The 25,172-nt window shown below is 41.4% G+C and overlaps 2 protein-coding genes across 3 annotated transcripts; both read left to right on the forward strand.

Moving 5' to 3' along the window:
- Positions 1-3,441: 3,441 nt before the first annotated feature.
- On the forward strand, positions 3,442-9,351 carry slc35c1 (solute carrier family 35 member C1). Of its 2 annotated transcripts, XM_070980889.1 has the most exons (3): positions 3,442-3,562; positions 4,943-5,454; positions 6,437-9,351. In XM_070980889.1, exons 2-3 carry the CDS (start codon positions 4,974-4,976, stop codon positions 7,012-7,014), a joined length of 1,059 nt encoding a protein of 352 aa, XP_070836990.1. In that variant the 5' UTR covers positions 3,442-3,562; positions 4,943-4,973; the 3' UTR covers positions 7,015-9,351. The 2 variants fall into 2 exon arrangements, with proteins under 2 accessions (XP_070836990.1, XP_070836904.1); XM_070980803.1 differs by lacking the exon at positions 3,442-3,562 and having other exon boundaries at positions 4,825-5,454.
- pamr1a (peptidase domain containing associated with muscle regeneration 1a) lies at positions 8,050-23,800 on the forward strand. Its single transcript, XM_070962247.1, has 11 exons — positions 8,050-8,116; positions 14,532-14,693; positions 15,040-15,165; positions 16,640-16,754; positions 17,521-17,738; positions 19,436-19,648; positions 19,763-19,957; positions 20,283-20,349; positions 20,497-20,753; positions 21,859-22,199; positions 22,847-23,800. The coding sequence occupies exons 1-11, from the start codon at positions 8,050-8,052 to the stop codon at positions 23,417-23,419; spliced, it is 2,334 nt and encodes a 777-aa protein (XP_070818348.1). The 3' UTR covers positions 23,420-23,800.
- The last annotated feature ends 1,372 nt before the right edge of the window (positions 23,801-25,172 follow it).

Here is a 25,172-nt window from a genome sequence, read left to right on the forward strand (position 1 = left end):
CATACCTCACCTATGTAGTAAAATGTGCCAGCTGGAGGTTATGTGAAATACTGTAGGCCATTGAGGGACAGAGCCTCACAGGAAAGGAAGCCACATTTTTACAAAATCCTTGTTGAATCATCCAAATATCTGACAAAACTGTGTAAACTGTACAGAGCTGCACCATGGCAAAGAGATGCATCTGTCGTCGTTGTAACAAAGGACAGGAAGTCGCAGGACATATGTTCTAATGTTGTTGATGCAGAAAGGCAAGACAATAGAATTCAAGCATGAAATAGGAGCAGGGCTGCAAAGGAATAAAAAAATAGCATTACTTTGAAATCCATGTCATTTCAAATTGTCATTGTAATTTTTGAGACCCAGAAGCGTCTGGTGTGCAGGGGCCAAAACAAGGGACCTAAAACCTGTGTTGCATTCTGTTTTGAGCTGGACACTTGCTTCTTTCTGTAATGTCAGTTTATATAACCATATTTTTGCTCTGTGGCCTGAAATGACAGATGAAGTTTGTGTGTTATCTATTGTGCATTCCAGTTTGATTTGAAGTGTTTCATATTGGAGGACGCGTCTGCTTTTTCTTTCATGTCATTCAACCTTGGATGAAGTTTCCTCCCTACCGCTTGTCGTTATGACATACTGAAAGCAGCATTCATACAAGACAGGATGTTAAATCGTGTTCAGGGTCAGACTTCTAAAATCAAACTCTGGTGTATGAGCTCTGTCCTTTCAGCTCAAACTTAGCTCTGTAAATCTCGTCTTATTCATTATTAAATAATGCAAAGACATGTTGGTCCCATCATCTTTTATCTAAAGGTTTCGCACAGAAAGTAACTTCCACCACACCTTCCTTCCTGTTTCCTGACATGAGCGTTTCACTGAAACCATGGGTGGAGATATACTAATGCTCCAGTGTCGATGCTCCAGAGCCTCCACGATCCAGAACATCTTCCCTCCATTTCTGTGCTTGCTAATAAAGTGTGGAAATCTCCCCAGCTGACAGGGGTTGGGGAGGCAGACCGTCTTGCGAATAGCAAACTTGGCTCCAGTGTGGCATTTCTCCCCTTCAAAAGTCTGAGCAAAAAGGAGCACAATAAGGGGTCAGACACCCACTGATGGATGTGTTGCATGGCTGAGTCAGGCTGCACAAACACAGCCTCTGTGTTCTTGGAGGAAGATTTTACATCCTTGCTGGGAGCATATACCGTATGAGTCCACAGGCGTAGCTTACCAACTCATCGGCTAAGGCTGGCACACCAGCAAAGTGACTTTTTGTGTACTGTAGCAGAAAATATAACACCAACAGACAACATTCACTTACAGCAATTTTCCAGCAACTGAGCAAGCTTGCAACTGTGGAGCAGGAGAGCGATGACAGCAGGAAGACACAAGGTCGGGATGGGAGAGCGAAGTGGAAGTTTAACTTTCTTTATTCTGCTGTTTTAAAGGAACGTCTGCACTGAAGGAAGCACACGTGGAAATATGTGCACCAAAAATAAAACTCAGCTATTCACTCACATAATGAGGGAAAGCATAAAAGCAAGCAAAGCAACTATACCCATAAAAATGTGTTTTTAGCAGAGCTCAAAGCAGTCAACAGACGCAGCTGATATAATAAATGGGTGGAGGAGGGAAATATTCTTAACTTGGACGTCCTCTGGGATTAAGGTGCCACTGATCACATTGTCCCTGATCTGAATGTGAAAGGAAATCTTTTATTGCGTGTCATTGATCTCTCTCACCACATTTCCTGTCTGTCTCCACTGCTGAATAAAGACAATAATACAAACATGTATTATACAGCCCTTTTCTGAGGGAAGTGAAAACAGCAGTCGATATGAGAAAAGGTCAGTGGTAATGGTGTTCTTGAGGTATTTTACTGCGATCGCTGTAGAACATACTATTTCCCACTATGTATTCACTTCCTAAACAGTCATTCTGCTGATTGGCACTTTGAAACTACATAATGTTCTAGGTGTCAGTCATAAATTCATAATCCTGCAGCCGGCGACATAATCAACATTGATCATTTGCTGCCACCTACTGTTTGGAGGCTTTAGTACAACAGTCCTCACACGCTATCCTGAAAAGAGACTTGGATTTTTGATTCACTGGGCCTAATGGCACACATCTCGTTGCAGGCGATGGGTTAATAAACACAGATGAGGGCGCAGCAGGAAGTCGTGGTGCTTCACAAGCATCACCCTCCACGCCCAAAAGATAAACAACCAACCAAATAATCCTGTAAGTCAACACTGAGGTTTATCTCGAAGTGTAAATTCTATCAACTTTTCAGTTAAGTTGGATTTTATACAGTTAATGAAAACTGTAATTATCCCTGAAGCATATAATCTTCCTACGTGTGCACAGGAAGTCTGATCAGTGGAGTCTGATCAAAAATAACTTATCCAGACTAAATCTGAGTGTCTCACGGCTACTAGACCTGAAAAACTGGAATGAAACTCCCTTCAAGGACTGACTGAGCTCACACACCCACATCCCTGTTGTCACTCCTATTGTGGGTTCGTTATTCAAACATCTCTTTGGTTTCAGACATTACGCTCATTAATCTGTCAGTTTTAAGAATGACTTTCTGGATTTTCTGGTATGTCTTAGCAGTTTTATACACAAGCAATCTCAGCAGTGCTTTGGAAAGAGCACATTTGAGAGAATAGCTCCTGACAGATTTCCCATATGTGAACATTAAATAATTTGCTCTTGTTGCCCAAATAGAATTTAAAGATGATTATAGGCATGCTTTACAGAGCCCATGGCAAAATTAAAATACTCACCGTAGCAAATATGTGAATGTCTCTTGAAAATATTAAGCTTTGGATAAATAAATATTGCTAACAAAATCTGTATTCTTCATTCCGACTCTCTCCCTCGTATTTCGACCCTGATGCTGCCTCAGGATGATTCACAGAGCCAATAATAACAAAAGTAATATCAAATATTCAGCTGAAACGCTTAAGAACTTCCTCTGATTATTAATTGTGCAGCGATATAACCATCAGCTAGAAAACAACAAAGGCACATTTTTGGCTAACAGAAACTTTTAAAAAAAGCTCTGAACAACAATTAATTAACAACAGTTAATTAAGGTAGGATATTATCACAGTTAATCTGAATGACTAAGGTTAGTCTATTAGTAACCTCAATCACATGTGCATAAGAAGCTCCAGTCTGTTATCTTAACATCAATGTAATTAATAACAGCAAATCAAATGAAAACACAGTAAAATACAGGTGCCCCCACACACCCACTGATCACCTGTGACCTGACAGAGGGGAGAAGAAGGAAGGGTCCGCACATTCATCACTGCTGACTGAGCCCGGAGCTTAAAAGTGTGGCACCAGTGTGCGTTCACGCGCAAGACGCTGACGTAATGAGCCTGCCTTCTTTTATGATTTTGTCGGCGTGTACCAGGAAATGCAGGTAAAACAGGAGCCACCTGTGCTGTTTCCTCATGACAGAGACAGGATAGACAACAGTAAAAGGACCAGAGCCTTCCGTCTCTCTCCCTGCTGAACTTATCAAATTCAGGATCAGCTCCGGCAACCTAAGGTATGAAAGTCTAACAGTGAATCATATATTTAATCAAGAATGTTTGGCAGGGGATATTAAGAAGTGCACAAAACGATTAGTTGCTCTGTAAAAGGATAAATGTGAAAGTCAGAAAATATGTGCAGCGCAAGCTGACACATCTGGATAAGTGAGGTAGTTTGATTAATGCGAGCTCAAACAGTGTTACAGAACTTCGAGTAATATTTTGATCTGTGAGTACTTTTCCTCGGGGACACGGTGTCTTTAAATTTAAAAAAAAAAAAAAAAAAAAATAGTCGGCTCAAACCAGGAAGTAGTCACGCTCTTAGAAACTTCCGGTTTATGCTTACCTTCAAGATAAAACTGAGAAAAGCAACTTTTGTGTTTGACGTAAACGTTGATCTAAATGCAAGAATTTACTGCCAATAATTATTGTCAGATTAATGATGAAATAATATTGGAAAATGTTTAACAAAGAAAAAAAATGGATCAACTACAGCTCTTTCAACATCATTTGCCTTGTTACTGCCAAACTACTCATCTCAGATTCTGAAGAGGAATAAGAAAGTTGCAAGAATCAATTCTCCTAAGTAACAGTAGGTTAGGCTAATGTTAGCCATGTTAGCTTCACTTACAGATAAGCTGGAGCAAGCTGTAAGCAACCTTTATGTCACAACATTACAACTCTTACTCTTATTTTTTACTGTAGGCTCATGGTAGAAACAGATTTAACGTACATTACACATACAGAACTATTGTATTCATTAAATATGTTGTGTTGGCCTAGAACTTCTGAAAGCAAAGTTACAAAGTCCTTACAGTACATGAACAGGATTAACATTTCAGGCCCGCAATGAGGCAAAAACGATAATAATAAAAGAGATAAGACAAGAAAACAGTGTGAAAGGTTGAACTGTCAATTACTTTCTCAATTCATCGATCAGTTGTTTGGTCTAGAAAATGTAATAAAATGGTGAAAAATATCACTGTTTCCCAAAGCTCAAGATGACGTCCTTAAATGTCTTGTTCTGTCCTCAACCCAAAGATATTCAGTTTACTGTCACAGAGGAGTGAAGAAACCACAAAATACTCACTTTTATACAAAAAAAAAAAAAAAAAAAAACTTAAACCGATTAACTGATAATCAAAATAGTAGGCAATTATATATGTAATTTAGCTATGGAACTACTTTGACAATTAAATTGTGTAGCTGTGTGGCTTTTATTCTGGAAAACCGAGAGCGGAAGTCACATTGTTATTGCCGCTGGCGGAACTCAGCCGTCATGTTGAATCGTAGAGTTGCTGTAGCACTGCTGGTGTTTAGTATTAGCCACATAGTAGCTCGTGTAAATGCCGCAGTCTTCACCCAGACTGTCCTTTTCTGTCTCTAATCATGAACAGGACACAGCTGAAGCGGTCCAGCATCTTGAGGATGGCTCTAGCCGGCTCGGAAACGGTGGACCAGGACGGACATGGAGAGACTTTCTTACTCCGGGCTGTTAAAATAGCAGCCGTGGTTGCTCTGTACTGGTTTGTGTCAATAACGATGGTGTTCCTTAATAACTATCTGCTGGACAACCGGGACTTGGACGCGCCGTTGTTTGTCACTTTCTATCAGTGTGTGGTGACGGTCGGACTGTGCTGGATCATGCAGCTGCTGTCCGGAATGTGCCCGGGACTCATCGACTTCCCGGCGGTCAAACTCGACTTGAAGACGGCGCGGGAGGTGCTGCCGCTGTCCGTGGTGTTCATCGGCATGATCACCTTCAACAACCTGTGCCTGAAGTACGTCGGTGTGGCTTTCTACACGATCGGCCGGTCCCTCAGCACGGTGTTCAACGTGCTGCTGTCCTATGTTATCCTGAAGCAGACCACGTCATTCCGAGCCCTGCTGTGCTGTGGCATCATATTAGGTACGTGGACTCTCTGTCTTCCTGGATCTGGATTGCAATGCAATATTTTCCCTGTTGGTAATCAATAATTGGTCAGACTTTGTATGTGACAATATTCTTGACGTTTTGCTGATGCTACTTTTACTTAAATAAGGTTTTGAATGCAGGACTTTTACTTACAGTGGAGTTTATTTCACAGTTTGGTATTATTTATTACCCAAAGGGTCTGAATACTTCCACCACCACTGCTGTTTGCTGGGAAACGAAGGAACAAAATGCTGAATTTGACTCGGGTGGAGGAACTTTGCGGCTGTTGGCTCGTGGTCTTACCCTTTCTTAATTTCAGATCTTGTGACCACACGTAGATATTTCAATGAACGCACTCTTTTAGTGTATTAATGCACAACGCCGCTGTCAGCAAATATATATATGCTCATGCACTTTGGCCAAAAGTGTGTGAACTCCAGAGCATTACACCCATAATCATGAACGCCTCATTTCAAAAACATGGGAGTTAATATGCTGCTATAACAGCCTCTTCTGGGAGCATTTTCTATCATATTTTGCACCCTGTCTGCAGGGACGTGGTCCCATTCAACCACAGACGCATTACTGAGGATGGGTGCTCTGCAGCAGACTCCTGCTGTGCACAGTCTTTCACTTCAGCCCTGAGCTCCAGGTGACCTCTCGCATGAGGGATCCTGCCAACAGCACCGAGTTTATGGTGGCAGTTCATGTTGAAAAAAGCACAAAGTCGAGTGTTTCTGTAAGTTGAATTCAGCATCTGCAGATGGACTCAGTCAAATGAATGAGATGAACTGAGGACTGATAGGTTAGAGAGAGGAGGTTTAATTTCAGTCAATATATTTACCTCTAGGCTGAAAATTCAGAAATAAATTCAAGAAACATGAATTATTCAGCGGCATGACTTTGAAAACACAGGTAAGAAACCTGTGAGGGCGCTTTGGCTGCTCCAGTGTTAAAAGTGCTTTGTGCTTCTCAGGTGGATTCTGGCTCGGTGTGGACCAGGAAGGCGTGGCAGGGTCCCTCTCCTGGTCAGGCGTCTTTTTTGGGGTGCTGGCCAGCGCTTGTGTCTCCCTGAACGCCATCTACACCAAAAAGGTGATGCCCGCAGTGGACGGAAACATCTGGAAGCTGTCCTACTACAACAACATCAACGCCTGCATCCTCTTCCTCCCGCTCATCCTCATATTTGGAGAGTTTGGCCGTCTCGCCAACTTCAGCCGCCTCACTGATCTCGGGTTCTGGGGCATGATGACGCTCGGGGGGGTGTTTGGTTTCGCCATCGGTTACGTCACAGGCCTCCAGATCAAGTTCACCAGTCCACTCACGCACAATGTCTCAGGAACAGCGAAAGCCTGCGCACAGACGGTCATTGCGGTGGTGTACAACTCGTCCAGTAAAAGCATGTTGTGGTGGACCAGTAACATGATGGTTCTTGGTGGCTCGTCGGCCTACACTTGGGTCAAAAGTCTAGAAATGAAGACTCCCCACAGAGACCCCCAGGACTCAGCCAAGGAAAAGCTGCTGTCAGAGGAGAAAGAAAACATGGGGGTGTGAACAGGCTGGCAAAGCTGCAGTATGTCGAGTGACAATGTGAAATAATGAAACCATATTACTGATTATTGATTGAATTCATTGGTTTTTGTTGGGTTTACTAGGCTTCTGGTTTTATACTGTTTCATCTAAGACTCGAAGGAAATGGTATTTATGTTTTAGTTGAATTAGTCACATTCATTTGGGGCCTTTGTACAATTACTTTTACAATTAAATGACTGAGATTTAATTATATCGCCTTTATGCACTCGAAGTGAAGGAGGAAATCATGTTTTTACCCACAGAGAGGGTCTAATGATTTCGATTGAGGGAACAGAAGCTTTTTCACTGCTATATGCCATTTTTATGAATGTATGTCTCCGTCTTGTTTTTCTGTTCTGCTTTCTCAAATACTGTTGAAGTCCGAAGTTTACATACGCTTCATATAATATACAAACTCATTTTTTAACGAGCTAACATTTCGGAAACATCGACTGTGTGCATGACACAACTATTGTGCACAGACTCTGCCTTTAAACAGCTCGGAAAATTCCAGAAAGTTGTGTTATGAATTCAGAAGCTTCTGATTCTACTTGACATCATTTTAAGTCAGTTGGAGGTGAAGGTACCTTTTTCATCTGTACAAATAACAGTACACAAGTATAACCACCATTAAGCCACATAGCTGTCATACCACTCAGGCGTTCTGTCTCGAAGAGTTGAACGTACTTTGGCGCAAAAGTGCAAATCAATAACAGTAAAGCGCGTCGTCAAGGTGCTGGAGGAAACTGATGCTTTTTCTGTGAAACGACCTCTGGTCTGATGAAACAAAAATTGAACCAATTGGCCTCAATGACCATCGTTATGTTTGGAGGAAAAAGGGCGATTGCGAGCTGAAGAGCAGCTTCATGATGGCAGCATCATGTTGTGGGGGTGCTTTGCTGCAGGAGGGACTGGTGCGCTTCACAAAATAGACCACGAAGGAAGATTATGTCAGTATATTGAAGCAACATCTCATCAGGCAGGAAGTTAAAGCTTGGTCGCAAATGGGTCCTCCAAATGGACAGTGACCCCCAGACGTACCGCCAAGGTTGTGTCAAAATGGCTTCAGGAGAGCAAACTCAAGGTAATCACAAAGCCCTGACCTCAATCCAATGGAACAATGTGGTCAAAACTGAGAAAGAACGTCGGAGTGATAAACCTGACTCAGTCGCACCAATGATACCTGAAACGTTTGACCCAAATTAAACAGTTGAAAGGCAATGCTACCAAATACTAAGAGTATGTAAACGTCTGAGCTGCCGAGAATGTGATGAAGGAAAGAAAAGCAGGAATAAATCTTTCTGTTTCCTGTTATTCAGAGCTAAGACCTTCTTTACTGAGATTAAATGTTAGGAATTGTGTAAACTGAGTTTAAATGTATTTGACTAAGGTGTGTGTAAGCTTGTGACTTCAACTGTACGAATCAAGCCAAGACAGCCGGATCTGTAACGCCCTGTTGCTTATAGAGGATACAACAGGCTGGGTAATCAGAAACCTGGGGTCAGTGCGGCTGGCGTACAATAGGCCTTTATCTCCAAAGGAAGCACTCCTTCAGCAACTGTTGCTGTCATAAACTTGTACAATATTTGCTGCAGCGCATAATGTTTCTGAGCTGAGTCAAATGTTAAAGGTTCTACATGTGAGATTTTCAGCCACTAGATGTCGCTCAAGTGCACCAAGTGCAACGAAATGAACAAAGACAAACCAGGAGGATGAACATCTTGACTGCTGGTTGGAACATTACAGTATACAGTTATTTTATTAACATTAGTAACATGTTCAACTTGGTGAGCAGCTTTTTCTGCGATCTGCCCAGTGACCTAAATCCATGTAGCACGATTATTAGCTTGGTAGTCGTTCTGCTAACGCTAGCTAGCAATATGCTTGGTGGAGGGCATTCTGGATGGTCGCCTTCAGGTGAACACTTGTGCTCTTCCGTCTCACTTTCACATCGCTGTGGGAGGTCAATCGCAGTCGCTTTACAAATGCAGGGAAGGCCGACAGGTTTTAACATGCAAACATGGCCGGCCCAGCTCCCAAAACAAAGAACAGAGAAGCTCAGATTACAACACATGTAGAGAAAGTGTGACTTCATTCCCTACTCAGGATGCCATTACTCCACTATATCTGTACATAGGAAATATTTTTTTTGTTGCTATATTAATACTCAAAATCTTGCATATAGAACCTTTAAAGATGGTGTATGATTCAATTGTTTTCAAGTTTTCCTATTAAAAGGGAGGATTTTGCTGTCACTGGTTATTTGTATTTATAAGTATGATATTTTGGCACTTTTGTCAAATAAAATATGTGTAGTTTATATCTATATTTTGTGTCAATCTACATGCAGCTTGTTTCAATTATACACAATATCTTCAAATGTAATCTCATGATAAGAATCAGAGCAGAAGTCTGAGCCTTGACACTGTTATCTCTCTCATGAGGAAAAGATTTAAGCCAGTAAATCAGCTGAACTCCCTCAGGCCTCTCTCATCCCTGATGTGTGTGAGAAGTTAATGAAGCTGGTGGTTTTTTGGCACGTTGAAGCCAGACATCGACACACACCGCCGTCGTATGTGGGCCTTTAAAGGTCAGCGCTGCGTTGAGTGGTCCGAGACCACTGGATCGCATTTATCCAAGTGACCGGTGCTTGACACATGGAGCAGCTGGTCGTAAATGCAGAGGCGGCTGATGAGGTGAACTGATTGATTGAGCTGTCTGACATGAAAGCAGAAGAACAAAGGAATGACTCCTCAGTGAGAACATTGTTAACATATTCATGACTGGCAGTATTCAGAGCTTTAAGGACGATGAATTTCCACGAATAGACATACTTCTGCAGAGATGCATTACTGTAAATCATCCAATTTTTATTTCATCGATTGCACCAGGAATAAAACTAGTACATCGTTAAGGATGGCTTCACCTCCTGCAGTTATCCAGAGAGCTACTAGTGTTTATATGAGAAAATAAAGAATATAATTATCATTATTTGAGACTGAAATCCAATGAAATGATACAGCTACAAAACACGTCAAATTAAATAGTATATCTTAATCAAATTGATGGCATTTTTTACATTTTATTAAGCAGGCGTGTCGCTTTGATTTCAAATGTTAGTTTAAACTGGGTTCATTTTTGACCTGGGAGGTTGCAGCTTGACAAATTTCTGCAACAGCAGTACAAATTTCAACATTTACATCTGAGGATTTTCCATTTTGATTCTCTCTTTTGATCTTTTTTTTTTTAATATAAATTCAGCCACTGTACTTAATTGTAGCTGATCATGATAGCGTGCTTTGGATTTATAGTAATCCAGATGCCTGCTGGCAAAGACACAGCTAAGTGCGTGTTGTAACTGCTGCGAAGCTTAATTTCTATCTATTTATCTTCATAATTGCTGCTATTTCTGGGGCCTCATTTACAGTGATAAGATGTGTTTCAGTGAGAGGTCTCCTCTGTGTGTCACTACCGCCGTGGGACAATACAGTGTGGGCAGCTTAGTTATTGTCAACACTGGTTGGAGGTGAGGAAGGTCAGTGGATGCTGCAGCCGGGCTGGATGAAAGTCTCTGGGCTCCAAATGGAATATTTCTCTGAGCAACAGGGGGCTAAAAATAGCTGATAGAGCACCATGGGTAATTACACGAACCAAAAAACACTGGTCTCTGATGTCAAGAACTCATTTCAACAGTGAAGTTGGCCTTGTGACACCAATGAAAGTTTTAGAACTGTGTCATAATGTGAAATGCATAATCCCCCCACCCCTCATCGTTCTCTCTCATGTCTGGTTGGGTCAGGTTCAACATGACGGGACGAGGCAAAATCTTCAATAATGATTGGCAGTTCAAAGGCTGCGAGAGTCATAAGCAGTCACTCATGTTTCTTTGTACATGTCAGCTCAGAGTGGTGGTCAAAGTGTGGCTGTCACTCAGCGTTGATGGGAGAGTTAATTACTGCTGGGACATTTTCAGTTAAAAATCATGACCACAGTATCTTCTTGGTTTGTGTAGAAAAAACGTTTTCACTCTGCAATGAGAGCTGCATGCTTTAGATTTTTATTTGTTTTGTTTCATCTAATTAAATGCATCTTGAACCTACATTCATTGATTTTTGGACACTTGAGAGCAGCAAAACTAGCTGTACTGTACACACCGTCTTGACGTAACATCACCTCATAAAGCTGATGTAGCGAACATGTTAGCACTTTAGCAGCATTCGGTCGTGTTTCTGGCCACCTGACAAAATCTAAATCCAATATTCACTTTACCTTCTAGCTCTGTTTTGGTCTCCACCACTCTTGTGAGTTTTTTGTCTGCTAAATGCTAATATGTTCACCAGCTAGTGGGTAGCTTTGTCTCTCATTGGTGCTGGCCAGGTAGAATATAATGGCTTTTTGCTAGAACAGCTGCTGCTTGCATGAACTGAAGAGTCGTGTAAAACTAATTTGGGGTCGTCATTTGACCCATTGTTGATATAAATATATTGATTATGCAGCTTCAAGTGAATGCATTACTGTATATTTTATCCAAGATTTAAGCTACATATTCATGGTGTTACACAGACAAGTTCTTTATGGTGAAGGAGTTGAAACTTTTCCTGATGCAACAAAATATTATAGGCTTAAGTTGGGTATCCATATTGTATCCTTCAGAATGATTGAAAATGTATGTCAGCAAGTCCTGCTGTAAATGTTTCAGGAAAACATAATTTATGTTGACTTGTGGACTCTTGATGTTTGTGTGTAATTTTGAGAATTACAACATGAAAGCATGGTAATCATCTCTAAATGTGCTTAAACTGAAATACCCGCTGTAAGTCTGAATCCTGTGTGAGCACCTTTGGCACTAATTACAGCTTTCATTTTTGTTGACACATCTGTAATTTTCACATATTTTTCCCCATTTCTCCTGCACATGTGCTCACACTCTGTCAAGCTGGACAGACTTTCACACTAGCAGCTGAAAACCTCATGGTATACAAATAAAAACAAGCTTGTGAGGAAAAGCTAAACATCTAGCAAGGTCAGATTAGGTTTTTTTGTTTTCAGGTATTGGTGGCTACCAAACAAAGAGACTGGATATTGAACCTTTTCTTGTTTCATACTCTATCTGCTAGATGTGTACAGGTAATTCTTTGCTAATATGTTAGCCTTAACAGCAAAACATGGTTTTATGTCAAGGCTGTGTCCCCATCAACTTATGGAGTTCTTCTGCCCTCTATGGGGACAAACTGCTTTAAAAGAAAAGTTTAACCTTTGAAGGCTTCAAGTCCTGAAGTGCATCAACAAGAAGATGAAGATATATCATCACTGTATCTCTAAAGTAGCAGCCCTGCTTGTGACAGTGAGTTTTTCAGGTGATCCTGTAGAGAAATGGTTTATTTAGGTGAAGGGTAAGAGATATGACTTCATTCAAAACTACAAGATACGTACGGTTAACATAATGAACATCACTGATCATGTATGTGTTTACCAATAACACTCAAATCTGAACATTTTCACAGTAATTCAAATAAAAAGTCCCAGACTCTCTCAGTCATCTCATACTGTGCAATCCACACTTTTACACCTTTAGTAATATCAGATACTGATAAGATCACATATTCCAGAAAGTAAAAGGCAAGAGCATAACCAGCAATCAAAACCTGAATTCATGTAGTATCATCAGTCTCGATCTGACTGCTGCTGTAATGGAGAAGATGAGAACAGATATCAAAACATGGAAACTCCTGAGAAAAGCTTAGGTAATGGAAAAGCAACCTTGGACATGATGTGGCGATCGGCCTCATTGCTCCTGGCAAATCTATGGAGACTGACATCATAAACATTTCATAGGGAGGACATCTGTTACCCGCCGGCCAGACGTTGTAAAACTGTCACGTCTGGCACGACAGCTTGTGAATGAACACATTTGGCTTGATGCACCTGCAGATACGTATTTTCACTGCACAACTTTTAAAGTATTTTTGAAAAAAAAAATCTCTAACTTGCAGCTCCAGAGATTTATTTCCGCTCTGTCCTTGAAACTTCTCTCCGTAGACTGATAGATGGAACTTTTTTTCTCTGGACTTTCTTCATCACTCCTCACTGTTTTCCTCATTAGCATGTCTTTATTCCCTCAAATGCACTTTCCACTCTCTTTGCCAGCAAGTATTTTCCCCCTGTTACTATGCAGCGCACAGCTATCATTCTGGACTCACAACAGGAGCAGAGGAACAGGAACCATGCAGACCTAGTGCTGATTTGAGCAGAACAAAGCAAGCACAGGCTTTAACAAATGAAATCAGCATGGAAGGAATGGGTTAAGGATCCCTGTCCATTATGCTGAGGTGGGAGAATTCATCACCCATAGCTACGTCATATTTTTGAGCAGACAGGAAGATCTCTAGATAGCACTGAGCACTGCTCTCTTGGAACTTCTTTGGTAGTTTATTGCGGTGAGCTTGGCAGCCAACATGCTCACTTTCTTCACAGGAAAAGGGCCCATGCCTGCTCCTCCGGATCCCAAACTCTGCTTCCTCCTCCTAAATCTTTGTTTTTGTGTAACAGCTTGGCCACGTGGTGAGTAAAAGACATTTGTTTCAGGTTTGACTGTTTTTCTTACTGTGCACAAAGTCAGAGTTTTTCTACTACACGGCCTCTCTTTTGTGAAAATGTTGTTGACTTATTTCTGACTAACTGTGGAGTTATTTGGAGATGAGTCACTTCTGCTGACTTGCCTCAGTTCATGCGATGTGCCTCACTGGAATAAGACTAACACATACCTTCTCGTGGAGTGGCCTGTATAGAGCATTTTCCTCTGCCAATTAGTCCAGCCATTGGACACATTAGTGAGGTTTCAATATCTGTGACTTTATATTTCAATTAGCACAGAAATCTATAACTGGGTAGAATTAAACCTGTGATGATGACAAATGGCTGTAGATACTTGTGAGCTGCATCCCGAGACCACTTTCCACTGCTCTGTGCATTGTGTTTGAGAGAGCAATAAATAATACAGTATATTCAGTAACATACCTAGCATTCAGAATGGGCTTGGGGGAAGAAGTTGCCATCTTCAGGGGGCTTTGGGACATATTTCAGCCTCTCTGTGCGTCCCATGCTGCTCAACATGGTGCATCACTGTGGGTCTGTAGGTACAAACAGTCCAGCTAGAGCTTGATAAGATCATCTGCAGGCATCGAGCCAGCATTTTGTCCAGTCAGCATGAGAAGTTGTGTGTGTGTTGCACAAGAAAGTCAGCGCTGCATCATCAGATAAAAGGAAAACAAAGGTTTGTACCTCTGCTACTGCATTTCTATAGCCTCATGTAGACACAGACACGTGCTGTGGAGCTAAATCAGTTTTCATTTTTTTTACAGGTAGGAACAGTGAAACTGTAATCTTTCACTTTTGATCTCAGAGCCTGAAAACATCAAGCATCAGACGTCAGAGGGTTCAGTAGATGCATGTTAAGCTTGATTCCTCTGTCCTTTGTTCTGGCTCCACACCTCCAACAGGGGACAACTGCCCGAGCTCGGAGTGGAGCGTCATGTGTCGTCCGTGCTGTGAGTACCACCTCATCCAGTGTCGCTGTCCCTCAAAAGGGTCGAAGGTGGGCTACACAGTTCCCTGCTGCCGCAACGCTCTGGATCAGTGTGACCCCTGTATCATTCACCCAGGTACACTCTCATTGTCGCTTTAAAATGCTCCTTTACCTGTAATGATAAGCAAGGTGCTTATTTTTCTCACTGATCATGCTATCTTCAGTTTTTGTTTATTCTTATTATTTCCATACAAACAGCAGCTGCTCTCAGAGATGTAAAATAACTACTGATGATGATGATATATCCTGAGAAAAACCCTCCAGGCACTGAGTGTTTGGCTCAAGAAATGTTCAGTATATCCCGAGTCATTATGGTGTTATATTAGTCAGTGACTAAGAGTTGCAAATTCACTTAAAAATTCACTCTTGGATGATTACTTTTACGTTACTTTCAGCTTATTTCATTTTTATGTCCTTGCCAGGCTGCAGTCTGTTTGAGAACTGCAAAACCTGCCACAATGGAACATGGAAAGCCAATGATGACTTCTTCGTGAATGGAAAGTATTGTACAGAGTGCCGCCAAGGCTGGAGTGGCGGGGACTGTAAAAGTGAGTTTGATTGCTATAATCCAGTATTGCTGTGGGGCCTTATCGTGCCACAGAATTGGCTGAATTTTCTGAATCTTATTGCTGACATGAGAAAACTCACAGTGCCAAAGTACTTAAGTAGAACCGAGCAAATGCACTCCATTGAGGTCTGATATCTTCTTATATAACATCTATACATGTCTTTGGCTGAATGTTTGAGGTTTTTGTTAATCAGATTTTCTTTTTTTTTTTTTCTTTTTATAGAATACTGGCCAGTCAGTTTAGAGTCAGATCTGAGATCCTCACATGAATGCAATTAGTGCGCTTTAAGACTGACAATACTTGTCTTAAAATGACTGCATGCATTGAAAGCTTTAAGCAAAAATGTGCACATAATTTGCAGCATTTCAGCAACATGGTTAGAATGCTAACAAGTTAAATAACATTATCCATCACGTAAAAATAAACCTCTGTAATGTACAACTATGAGTAAATAAATAATTAATTTGTGGCCAAAGAATTTGGGGCTGTAAGCATAATCAATACTGTATGTCCACAGTTTTCAGATTGTTGCATCCGAACATGTAATACATCATAAAGACACTTGGTGGCGACAGCGCTTTTTTGTTAGGTTTCAGCCAGGCTACATCCACAGTCACCTGCTGGACATCTAGTAGTAGCTCATGTTCACTAACTATTTATATACTGATCAGATTTATGATCCATGATTTTTTGTTTGTTTGTTTTTTGAAAACATGATTATCAGCATTGCACTATAGGAGCTGCCACACAAATAATTTAAATCAAATGTATGCTGGTGAAGCTCACGATGACATTTTCCTATTAATAGAGGAGTACAGCAGGTTTACCTGCTCGCCACTCCTGGTATTGACTCTCATTATATCTTTCCATTCTTTATTGTTTCATGGCCGTGGGGAAATTGCACTTGGATGCCGTTCTGTCATGTACCGTCAGTTTGACTTACACAAGGGAAGGCATGGCCATTGTGCAGTGTTTGTTGTCTTGCACAACCTGTTTAGTGTCTGCGTAGATCCAAGTGGCCAAGCATTCAAGTTAAACAGGCTGCATGATTTTAATAAGGCTTTGCCAAGCAGGCAGTGTGTCCAAAAAGGTTTGTGAACTCTAAAAGGCGAAAACATTTTAACCATTAAACACAAACTCAAAGCCTCATTTCAGAGCTGACAGAAATCAATTTGGACAATTTTCAGCATCTTGTTTGCTTTTTTAGTTCTCTGAAGAACACACATGCCAGCACGAATGCCAGCATGATGTTTCTAATCATGGTTATTGAATTGACTGGTTGGATCCTGTAATCTCACATTTTTTGGGAAATTATCTGCCCCCTTAGAGAGAATGTCACATTACTGGCCCCCGCATACTAAAGTAAAAATCCTTAGAGCTGCTGTGATAAACACACATTTGATGAGAATGTGAATTGACTAAATGAAAGTAAGCGCAGTTCTCTTGTGGGTAGCATGTGGAGGCGTCATTCAGCGGGCTCAGGGCCACATCGCCTTGGAGAGCTACCCAACAAATGCCCGATGTGAATGGACAGTGCAAGTGGAGAGGGGCAGCAACATCGAGCTGAGGTGGGTCACTTCTTTCAAAACTTCTGAGTGCAAACAAAAGTATTCAGTATCTAAAACAGAAGGGAATGGTCAGACTTTATTTGTAGAGGCACCATAAGTGCACCACAAATAGTGAGAAAAGCAACCTAGACATTCTGCTGTCTGTGTTAGGATTAATGAAAGGACTGAAGTGAATTAGGATTTATATTAGCCTCAAGTCAAGACGAGGCTTACCAAAGTTTACACAGACACTGCTTCTTTTCACCTAGTCTTATGTGTGAGTGTAATAAAAACAGCCTCTCTGTGACACAGCTAATAAATGTAGCTGGATCAGTGCGATGAGTATCAAGAAGACCTGTGGCGGGATTTATTCTGTGCCATTAATTTGGACTCCTGCTTTTTGAAACAGGCCGAGCTAAAGGATGCTACTTTCTGGAATTGGCCACACAAGAGACCAGCTCAGCTTCACTCTGTCAGCTAATGTTGAAGCACACTGTTGTGAAAGGGTCTGCACTCTTAAAACTAGACATCTATAGAAAAAGTGTTGAGTACAAGCAGTTCTGTCTCATAGGAAAATTTCCCATACGCTGACAAAAAAGGGAAATTATTCCATGTGCAGAAAGTGAAATAGTGGCCATTTAAATGATTGGACTGCCACAGCTCCTCTGATGTTGAGGTGAAAGCAGTGAATAGCCCTGCATGAACCCACAGAATTCTGCACCTTGAATACTAATGTTAAGTCTTTTGACACAAATCAGTAAGTAACTTCTCTTTGTTCATGCTGCAGGTTTTCACAGCTCAGCCTGGAGTCTGACCATAACTGTCGTTACGACTATGTCGAGGTGCGTGACGGCTACAGTCTGAGCTCCCCTGTGATTGGCCGATTCTGTGGAGATCAGCTGCCTCCTCCAATAACGAGCTCTGGGAACTACTTGCACATCCTGTTCACTTCAGATGGCTACAACAACTTTGATGGCTTTGTTCTTACCTTTCAGCAGAGTTCAGGCAGGTACAGCCATTGTTAGCAATGTGAATGCTGCTCACACATTATGCACACAGAATGGATACACCATAGACAAAATACCAGAAACAGTTGACAGTATAATGCGATCTAATACAAGTGGCTCAAGATAAATACTCCCTTTTAAGAGCTTAACATGTGCTGTGCCTGAGTCTAGAGCGGTATTGCTCGACTACATTGCATTATAATATATGGTGTTCCTCTTATTATGTCCACATGCTGAGCTGGTGCATTGTACTACATGGAATCCAAATATAACAATTAAGAATGATATATTCTTATTCATGATATACTCTACTGTAGGTATTTGGATACATTTATCATGTATGTGAGTATGTGATGTCCCTCCATGCATGACATGCACCATATTTGCTCCTGGACCTTTTTATTTTATTCTGCTGTGTGTGTGCTGTCGCATATACAGGCCAGCAATGTGAGGCCGACAGGCAGCAACACAGATTTGTCATACTTATTCCTGCCCATTTGCCCTCTTTGAAGCAAATTATGCATCTAACTTGCATCCCATTAATCCAGTCTTTTCCCTCCTGGACAATAACTCCTGCTAGCTAACTTGAAGTGGTACAGCTGGAATGGATGTTAGGGCCCCTCAAAGCAATATTTTTGGAGGTCAAAGAAGGGTTTAGTTATTTTAGCTTATAATTACTTGCAGGGAAAGAATAAACAGTTATAGTGGTTTTAGGCAGACAGCAATTAAAGGGGTTCAGTTCCTTCCTCTTTCAATTCCAAAAGATTAATATAACTGAGAGGCTTTCCAATCAAAGACCTTCAACCTGTGGGGTGCTCCAGGGCACCATCCTAGGACAATTGTTCTTTTCACTATGTATATTAATGATTTAAAAGCAGCCATGCAGACAACACAGCAATACTAGCATCATCTGAAAGACAAAGTTTCAGTCAAAAATGTATAAACCATTGAGATTCAAAGTATTAAAACAGCTCTCATGTAGGGAAAATGAAGGCCAGCTTTGGTTGGAGCTCAAGTAAGACAATCTCCAGGTGTCAGTTTTAAAATTACATTACAGGCCATTCACACACTGGAAATACAGAGCGATCAATACATGTACATACATTGCTTCACATTCTTACGTATTGCATGTTTAAGAGACTGAGCAAAAAATACCGTCAGTTATTGTGACTGAGTTTCAAATTGCTAGCTCTCATGGGAGACACTTAAAATGCTTAGCTTACTTTGTCAAAAGTCAACTCAATTCTTGGCCATTAACACAGCCCTGTTAGATGGAGTGACTATAAGAACTCAGTTTTCCACAACATCTCAAAACACACGTCAGAACTTTTTCAAAATCCCCAAATTTTTAAGGGGACATCAAGTTTGAGCTCGCTTAGAAAAATGTAAATAATGTGCTAATTGCTTGCTTATCCGGTAATGGTTTCAATCTCATCAGGGATTTGCATAATTATGCGGCAAGAGGTAACTCAGCTAATTTTATTCCTTTTAAGGCAAAAAAAAAATATATGTATTTGCATACCGCAGCAATACGGAAGCAACACAATAACACAAACATAACAAGAGGATTTTCAAAGTCTGTCGTCAGCTTTGTCCCATTTATGTGAATTCAGTCAACCGTAAAGTGTTAACATGTGTATCTTTAATATTATTTATTTCTTATTCAGTGGGGATTTATCTGTCATTTATCACCAGAAAATATCTCCACAGTTTCAGCCATCAAGAATCGAGTGTGTGCATCCCCAGAGGAACCGCTGAATGGATATCTTCTGCCTGTATATGGCCCAAAGGAGGAGCTGGTATCTGTAAACTACCGGTGCCATCCAACTTTCACGCTTATCGGTTCCCAGCAGAGGATCTGTCAGCCTAATGGCACGTGGAGTGGTACAGTTCCCACGTGTTTAAAAGGTACATTTTCACCAGGTGGCTTGTAATTTCTAGTGTGTGTACAGCATAAAAGCCACATGATGCATTTCTAAGATGATTTTGTTCCTTTTCTCTCACACGCACACACTCATTCAGGCCAAACAAGCAGAGTCCAGTGTTCCCCTCCACCCAAATTGCTCCATGGCTACCACAGACCTGCTCCTTACAGAGCAGGGGGTGCAGAGACCATTGAGTTTTTCTGCAAAAAGTCCTACTTTCTGAGTGGAAACCGCCAGAGTACCTGCTCCTCTAATGGATCGTGGAGTAACAGGCCACCAAAGTGTGTGAGAGGTAGCTGTTTTCAAAACCACATTAGGGTTGGGAACACCCTGTTACACAAACAAGTCACCTATTTTTCTGCTGTATTACTATGTGAGCATGACACGAAATGTCTCCAACATGCAGTCACTCTTTGTTCATTTGACAACCCAATTTACCAGGGAATTTACATATCCTGACATGTGAAAACAGAAGCAATTTGGCAATTATAGCACTGAGACGAGTGCGCTGAATAACTTTTTACGCTGAATAACTTACCCAGACAATTATAGACGATAGATGGTTCAGATGGTGATTCTTGTGCACTAATAGTCGCCTGCTTGATTTGCTTCTGCAGCATGTCGAGAGCCCAAAGTGTCTGAACTTGTGCGACAAAGTGTTGTGAAGCCAAAGCTGATATCAAGGTAGCCACTAAGACACTGCATGCACTGATACTGTTTGAAATTCAAATTATGTTGTGGATGTAGCTCACATTGGGAAAAGTATTCCCACGTTGAGTTATTGAAGTGCAGATAAGGAGCGATTAAGACACGCTTTTTTCTTTTCCACAGGGAGAATCCAGACCAAAGACTATCATCCAGGTACAGCATGCACGATTTATTGGCAGCTGGTTTTATTCCACTTAAATTTGATAAACAGTCAAAGAAAGACGACGGCGCGTTAGTGGAGCTTCCTCGTGGCTTTCACCCGGTCTACACGAGCATAGAGTACAAGTGCGCCTCCCCGCTCTACCGCCACACAGGGAGCTCCAAACGCACCTGTCTGAAGACTGGCAGGTGGAGTGGACGCCATGTTTCCTGCTCACCAGGTGAGAGCAGCAGCAGTGTAGACAGTATCCAACAGAAATGTGTGTAACATTAAAAAAATATGACTTCTCTACAAATAAAAAGCTGAGTTCATAAGCGGTAAAGCAGATTGTTGATTCAATGCACTTTTAAGGTGGCTAATGTTAGCATGTTAGTACAATTTAGAAAGGTATTGCTTATTTCTGTATCTTAACTAACATTAACTTTTAGATTTTATGACTTTTCACAAGAGTGAAAATTCATTTTTTGCTTTAGAAATAGAATTTCTTAAATATCTTAATTCATTTGCATTTCAGCTCAGGAGTGTACCACTCCCCAACCTTCATATTACATTTTTAAACAACCATCTTCCTGTAATTCCCTCTTGAGGCCACAGCAGCGCTGTTCCACTAAAGTTACTTGCACAATAATTAAACATTTTTGGAAAGGCTGTTATTCTCTGTGTTGTAGAGAGTTAGATGGAAAGATTGATGCCACTCTTGCCTCTGCATGGTAAAGAAGCTACAGCCAACAGCTGGCTAGCTTAGCTTAGCTTAGCTTAGCTTAGCTTAGCTTAGCTTAGCTTAAAGAATGAAAACAGGGTGAAACAGTTAGCCAAACTCTGGCCAAAGCTTAGAGTCTCATCCAAAAGGTCAAACTGTTCTTTTAATTGCATGCACTCCCACCGACGCCCCACACACAGGTGTTTTCATTCATTTTACCTGATTAGTCTCAGAGCTGTGTGCTCATGTTTGGACCGTGCTTCACTGACATCTCTCTGAGCCTCCTCTACATTTTGCTGCACCTGTTTTGGGACAGTTTACACCTCTAACACCTCCACCTCTAATGATATTTGTTTGTGAAGCTTGGTGAACTCGTGAAACTGAGGCAGAGCACCAACCGATCTCAGCTTGAACAGAAGCCTAACTAACCAGAAGTAGAAACACCTGTGTCTGTGTGTGAAGGGCCTTTGAGTGTCTCACAGTGTTTGCCTTGTAAAGTAAAAGACAGAAGAATAATGTTTGCCCAAGTGTCACCTTGAAATTTTGTGCACGTCTTTTTTTGTGCCAGGTTGTTATGAATTTAAATTTTAAGCACTCTTCCTCCTCTCTGGCTGCTCTTCCACAGTTTGTGGCAAATTCGACACTTTCAGTCCAAACAACCTCACAGACGCTCAGTGGCCGTGGCATGCAGCCATCTATATCCGCTCACCTCCTGACCGCACTGCCAGCACCCACGAGCCACCTGGAATAGCCGTGTCTCTCCAGCAGGGGGCCTCAGAGGAGTCCACATTCTGGTACCTGGCCTGCAGCGGGGCTCTGCTCACCCAGCGAAGCGTCCTGGTGGCAGCTCAGTGTGTGGTAGACAAGGACAAGCAGCAGACCCTTCACCCAGCACAAGTGAAGGTTGTCATAGACATGCAGTACCAGACATCCAAGGATCGGATGAAAAGCCTGAGCCACCTCAGGGTACAACACAGTCTACCAGTCAAAGAAAATCCTCCAGATGTTTCATATTTTTGCTTTTAGTGGGATTATTATGAGCTTGTAGAAAACTGAAATCTGTTCACATGGTGATGTTTTGAGTTCACACCACAAAATATCATAATTTCCCAGCAGGCATGAATCTCTCAAATTGATATGTAGATATATTTTCATATCAAAAGACATTTAAATGCCAAGGTTAAAAGGTTGCTGCCTGCAAATTACCAAAAGCGTGCTCATTATATTCTTGAAATAGCTTTACATCTTTGTATTTTCAGGTCGGATAGTGCATAAAAGTTTAGTATGACTGCAAAATCAACCACAGCAGATGCAGTGATGAAGTATTAAGAGAGGAATCTCCATTAATCTTCTGGATGAGTTTTTGTTTGTATATGGTACAGCAAGGAGTCCTTTGGCATTAAGATGTGCACTTAAAGCTTTATCAGGATTCATCTGTATTTGATTTGGATTTGAGATATTTATGTATCTTGACGCATATCATCTGATCTTGACAGATATTCTAAAAACAACAAACTTTGCACTTTCACAGTGGAATCGAGCTTTCTCAGGTATGCTCCATTCTCACGTTCATCCATTTTCATCTCATTGCTTCTCTATTTCTGCCCCAACAGGTTTCAGACATATTAGTCCATCCAGATTTTCACTCTGCACCAGACTCTGATGTGGCTGTGCTCAAGCTGAAAGACAAGGCCAAGATTAGCGAGCGTGTGCTGCCAGTGTGTCTGCCCAAAGTACAAGGAGGAGAGGTGACAGCGCAGGAGGCTTACGCTGCGAGGTGGATTTCACCAAGCGATGACGGGCACCTGAGCCGGCACGCTCCCTTGAGCCAGACGAAACTTGTTCAGTTGGGTGACGTTGCGCAATGTGAACGGGAATTCGCCCAAGGCGGAGCGTATACCGCAATGATCAGTGACAATACGCTGTGTGTCATTAGAAAACCACCCAGTCTTCAAAGCCCTTGTCCCAGTGTTGTTCCAGGCATCACGACCGTGCCAGCTGTGTTTTCATCCACAAGTGGCGTCTTGTCGGGTCGTGAAGAGACTGAGGAGGCCTCCGGCGCAGGCTGGCAGCTTCTTGGTTTAGAGAGCTTCAGCTATAAAGAAAAGAGCTGCAACCAACAAACTCACATTGTTCAGACGCGAATCAGCAACTTTCGAGACTGGATAGAGAAAAACATGAAGTAGATTTTTGTTTCTCTGCATCCCCTGTAAAGCTTCATTTCAGCAACTCAAATCTGAAATGGGCATTTATTTATATTTGTAGTTGGACGTGGTGGAGATGGAGTGGACAGTGAGAGCATTTGCTCTGGTAATTTTCTATCTGTGGCAATATCACATAAGGTGAGAGCTGTTTTCCTCTCCCCATTTCACTCCTCTTTGTCTTTTTTGTGTGCATGTTATTCTTCTGTATCTGGGCCACCTCCACTTCAAACAACTCACCATGAGCTGGTTAAAACACACACCCACGAACTCATGATCTTTGAATGTTACCTTGTGTTTTGTGAAGTGTATGTTTCAGAATAGAATTTTGAAGATCATGATTGCACTTTAAAAAATAAAGAAATCCTCCAGATGCCGTTTTGAGTCTTTGATGCTCAGTGTTAGTGCACACTGTTCAGGTGGAAGACATAAACCGGAGTTGAGGGCATTATGCCTTGAACAATGAAATAAGTTTACTTACATTTACTGATTCTTCTTCTTCTTCTTCTTCTTCTTCTTCTTATTATTATTATTATTATTATATTATTAGATTTTTATTCTGAGCTTTTGCTGAATTTCAGTCCATGTTATATTTATTTGAAAATGAAGTTACTTTTGCTGTCATGAACAAATGATATAAAATAATGGACTAAATATTAAAGTTTTTACGTTCTTAAGCCGATCTTCAAATCTGAAATGTGCTTTGGAGCTGAGTTCCTGTCTCCACTCTACAGTTGTAAAGCTCTATCCTGCTGAAGTGTCCTTGGGCAAGTCACTGAATCTCTGCCAGCTCCAAGTCTCTGACCTCTGACTGTCCTGGAGATAAACATTTTCCAAGAAGGATAAGTCATTATCTGCAAAGTCAGACACATACAGTATGTAGTATGGATAAGTTTATTTTCTGCTAAGTTGATATTAGGACATTTATTATTCAGTTTGCATGCAAAGTTTCCAATTCCAAATAAAAAAAAACAAACATTTTATTTGTCTGTTAAGAAGCACTAATGTTCAAACATCATTTAAAACTCGGTGAGACATTATTTATCTTATTTGCATGCATTTCCAAGCTTGTGTGCACATGCAGGGCAGTTCACCTTGTAAGGACTAGGTGTTCATCTGTCGCAGTAAATATGCACTCTACCTGTGTGTCTGTGGCGTGTTCGCATGTGAGGTTATGCATTCGTGAGTTTCTCTGCAGACTCTCCAACATGTGCTGTCATTGAGAAACACACTGAGAGGATTTGCTAAACTTAGCTCTTACTCCTGAGACGCAGACACCCGCTGTGCTCTCCGCGGCTTTGTGCAGGACACCTTTTAATCCCGGCCAATTAAACAATGAGTAGCTCAGTAGTCTGTCTCTGCAACTTACAAACGGTATTGTGAGGAAAAAGCAGCTGATGATTGCATTTCTACTGTAAAGAAAGTGAGCCAATGCATGAGGAAAGGCTAGAAAATGCATTATCCTGCAACATATTAGTGATTCCACTGCTCATCTAAGCTTCACAGCACCACATGAGGAAACACATTAATGCATTGCAAATAGAAATGCATTCACCACATTTTATAATTTTTGCATTTGCGTTGACTTTATGGGTTTGGACCTTAATGCACTGGCAGAGGTCTCCATCTTAGTGTATGATGTCATGATGCTAAAAATGGGTGAAAGTCTGCTAATCTATTACTCTTTAACTGAGAGAACACCCCACCCACCCACACCTGAGAGGAGGTACTGACCTCT

This window comes from Chaetodon trifascialis, chromosome 1 (genome assembly GCF_039877785.1).
Source record: "Chaetodon trifascialis isolate fChaTrf1 chromosome 1, fChaTrf1.hap1, whole genome shotgun sequence".
In the NCBI taxonomy this organism is placed as follows: Eukaryota; Metazoa; Chordata; class Actinopteri; order Chaetodontiformes; family Chaetodontidae; genus Chaetodon; species Chaetodon trifascialis.

Bases quoted from the DNA above. Each gene is read 5' to 3' on its own strand.
- pamr1a (XM_070962247.1), top strand. From the start codon at position 8,050: ATGGACAGTGACCCCCAGACGTACCGCCAAGGTTGTGTCAAAATGGCT. The intron at 15,166-16,639 runs GTGAGTTTGATT...TCTTGTGGGTAG, and splicing joins GAGTGGCGGGGACTGTAAAA to CATGTGGAGGCGTCATTCAG. The intron at 19,958-20,282 runs GTAGCTGTTTTC...TTGCTTCTGCAG, and splicing joins GCCACCAAAGTGTGTGAGAG to CATGTCGAGAGCCCAAAGTG.
- slc35c1 (XM_070980803.1), top strand. From the start codon at position 4,935: ATGAACAGGACACAGCTGAAGCGGTCCAGCATCTTGAGGATGGCTCTA. The intron at 5,455-6,436 runs GTACGTGGACTC...TGTGCTTCTCAG, and splicing joins GTGCTGTGGCATCATATTAG to GTGGATTCTGGCTCGGTGTG.